A 3,868-nucleotide genomic window follows, 5' to 3' on the forward strand; every position below is an offset into this window, starting at 1 on the left:
GTTCTAACCTACCTAGATCTTACTTCTTAATATACCTATCTAAAAGTCTGAAATCGCTAAGTCACATTGAGCAACCATGAAGATTAACGCTCATTCCTTCTATGTATGAGAAGAGGCTTATGCCCTGCAATATAACAGTCTTAAGATGATGATGATTGTCTAGCTCATTGATATGTAGTTTTTTTCTGTCTGGGGTATTCCTAACGTGACCAGACGTCCCGTTTTGAACGGGACTGTCCCTTTTTACAATTACGAGTCCCGGTGTCCCCGAAATGGACTGTGGGACGCACAATTGTCCCGTTTTCAGAAACCGCGCGAAAATTTGAACAGCCGACGGCCGGCCACCGCCCGCCCGCCGCCGCGATGTGACGCCCGCACCAATCGGACGCGAGCTAGCGGTGTGCGAGAGCGAGACCGCGTCGTCGTCGACGCAGCGACAGCCGATAGTGGCCAAGACGTCAACTCATAATAATTATCGCTCGTGTTTTGTTGACTTATTGACTATTGCTTGAAAAACTTTCATTTGCCCATTTCTCGCTATTTGTTTTGTTATTGTTTGGTGCTTGTGTAGTAAATAATTTAAATTTCTTTTGGTTTGGAATCACAAGTTAAAATGCCGAAACGCAAGTGTTCGTTCAATGTTAGCTTACAAGCAAAATATCCGTTTATCAAGCAAATAAATACTCCATCAGATGTTAGATGTGAAAAGTGTCGTACAGAATTTAGTGTTGCCCACAGCGGTGGCGGTGATATTGAACAGCATTTAAAGTCTGACAAACATAAAAATGCCGATCGTGCCGCGGCTTCGAGTTCTACGATGTTAAACTTTTTCAAGAAATCGGACGCGCCAACTTTGAAGGACTTGGATATCGCCGCGGCAGAAGGCGTCTGGGCTTATCACACGGTACAAGAAAACCACAGTTTTCGTTCTAATGATTGTGCATCGAAATTGATTCAATCATGTTTTGATCCCAAATTTACATGCGCGCGTACGAAATCAGAAGCTATTGTAGTAAATGTTTTGACGCCTACAGCAATGAAAGAATTAAAAGATGACCTTGATAAGTGCAATTGCATTACAATACTAAACGACGCGTCAAACCACGGTAACAAGAAAATATACCCCATTGTAGTGCGCTTTTTTCAACCTTACGTAGGTGTGCAAGTAAAAATTTTAGATTTACAAGACCAACCCGGTGAAACGTCTGACATCATTGTCAATTATTTAAGCCAAGTGTTGACAGATAATAATTTGACAGCAAAAGTCGTAGCATTTTGCGGGGACAATGCCAACGTCAATTTCGGAGGTGCAGCTAGGCGAGGAACTAACAATGTATTAACGAAATTACAATCATCTCTGAAAAAAGAATTAATAGGTATTGGATGTGGAGCCCATGTTATTCACAATGCAGTAAAATCCGCTGCAGATGGACTACCCGTAGATTACGAAAGCGTTATTGTGAAGATATATTCATTTTTTTATATCTATACGATTCGAGTTGAAGCTCTAAAAGAGTTTTGTGCCGAAACTGAAACGGAATATCAACAAATGCTCGGCTATAGCAAAACCAGATGGCTTGCTCTTATGCCTGCTTTAGAGAGGGTTTTAAAAATGTATCAGCCGTTAAAAAACTACTTTTTGAGTATTGAAAAATGTCCCCAGTTACTAAAAATCTTTTTTGAAGATCCCACATCAGAATTGTGGTTTTATTTTTTACACGCCCAGTCAGCAAGTTTTCATCAAGCTGTCTTGAAACTTGAAGGTCAGACTGTATCGGCAATAGAAGCTGCAAAAGAAATCAATCAATTAAAAGACAATTTAATTCAGAAACAGACCAATCAGTTTCTTCCATTTATGGTCCGTCAATTAATATTAAAATTGAAAGATAGTGGTACTAATATTGATGAAGAATTTGTGAAAAGGACGGCTACAGAATTTTATAAAACAAGCCGTGAATATCTGGAGCAGTGGACTTCCTTTCTTACCAAAGAAATGGAGATATTTTATTGGGCAGATTTAAAAAAGGTTCCCACATGGGAAGACATTCAAAAATCTCTGGATTTATTAATTGAAAAGCAATATATTGACTGTAATAAAGATACTGAAGTTTTTGACGAATTTTCCTTAATTTCAAATTACATTACATCACAAAAAATAACGGAATGGAATAATTTAAATGTTTCCACAGAAACCCGTTGGGTGGAAATATTCAAACACTTTCGCGCCAATAATCTTCAGCATGAAAACTTTTGTATTGTTATTGAATATATTTTATGTTTGCCTGCTACAAATGCTCCAGTAGAAAGAGTATTTTCTATTATGAATAAATTGTGGACATCTGAGAAAACTCAGTTACAAATTTCAGTTCTAAAGGCGATGTTGATAATTAAGGTGAATATAAAAAAAACATGCCAGGAGTTTCATTCTTATTTGAAATCGTCACCAGATATATTAAAAAAAATTTGTTCTTCCGATAAATATAAATATAACTAAACATTTTGGGTACCTACATATATTTTGTGATTCGTAACTTTTAAGCCAACTAACTTTTTCTCAATAAATAACATTACAAAAGTGTCTTTTTTTTCTCTACCTATGATTTGACCTAAATAAAACAATGTCCCGTTTTGAGTCAAAAAATAAACGGTCACGTTAGGTATTCCCCATTTGATTAAGTTCATTGTCTACTAGAAATTAGACCTACGGCATATCGTTTTTAATTAGTAAATAGGATACCTATCGATAAAAAATATAACAAGGTTTTTTCTAACCGGATATGCCATTAGCTAAGTTTTTTTAAAGATTAAAAGCATCTTTCATTGTAGGTATAACTTTAACTAACTTTTTATATTTATTAACAAGGCTTGATTTTTATTAATATTGATCCTGTATATAGTTTTAATAACTTCTCCAAATTAAAACCCTCTTAAAAGCTACTCAACATAAGTATGATAATGTAAATAAGTAATAGAAAGTGTTAACTAAGTAAAGACACAAAACATTTTAACAAAAATCTCACATAACTGATACAGATATGAGCACTACACTTAAAATTAAACATTCCATTGCCATATCAAAGAAAAAATCAAAACAAAAAGTTTGCACTCGCCAACTTAACTCGTAACTTTAACTTAACTGTCACTTAGACTGAAAAAACGCAACACTTATACATCACAGACAACTTATAATCACTTTTAACGATATTGTTTATGTTATCTCCGAATTAAGTTACGATTTAAGTTAGAATTAAGTTGCGTTAAGCACGGGCGTGCGGGCTCCGCGGCGGTTGAAGGCTGACTGGCCACAACAGCCACAGCCTCAACTTGAGTAAGTAACTTGACTTAACTTGGCGATAAAGGCGAGCGTTCACTCGTGGTATCTAACCTTTAGAACTCCGAGGAGGTTTGATATAATCTATGAAACTTTTCATAAAGCAATCGGGGATAGTTTATGGGCGTCTATTATGTTGATAGAATGGTCAGTCTAAGTACTTAAAGCTTAACTTAAGTTAGAAGCCTTTTGAATGTTGGCTTAAGGCTTAGACGCAGGTGAGCAGCTTTTTCTTAGTTTAAAACTTGGCTAACTTGACCAATTGACATTCTGATTATTTTCTTCTATTAAGTAACTAGCTTGAATAAATGCAATCAGTTCAACACTAGAAATAAATATCTTCTTTCTGGGTCAGGCAATAGACTCTGAAACACTATAGATTTTTTACGAGAGGTAATTGTCACAGACCTCTTCGGCCTAAGGCCTCTCTTTGGGTCTGTCTGGATGGATGGGCGTCTATCATTTGCTCGCTGGCTCACGTGAGGCCAAATGTTATTGCAGATTCTATTTGAATCTACGGTAATTGGAAGAAAATAG

General features: G+C 36.3%; 1 protein-coding gene across 1 annotated transcript; it reads left to right on the forward strand.

Annotated features, from left to right (window-relative positions):
• The first annotated feature begins 201 nt into the window (after nucleotides 1–201).
• Nucleotides 202–2,575, forward strand: LOC124642393 (protein FAM200B-like). Its single transcript, XM_047180799.1, has one exon. It carries the CDS (start codon nucleotides 614–616, stop codon nucleotides 2,492–2,494), a length of 1,881 nt encoding a protein of 626 aa, XP_047036755.1. The 5' UTR covers nucleotides 202–613; the 3' UTR covers nucleotides 2,495–2,575.
• The last annotated feature ends 1,293 nt before the right edge of the window (nucleotides 2,576–3,868 follow it).

This window comes from Helicoverpa zea, chromosome 24 (assembly GCF_022581195.2).
Source record: "Helicoverpa zea isolate HzStark_Cry1AcR chromosome 24, ilHelZeax1.1, whole genome shotgun sequence".
Lineage (NCBI taxonomy): Eukaryota > Metazoa > Arthropoda > Insecta > Lepidoptera > Noctuidae > Helicoverpa > Helicoverpa zea.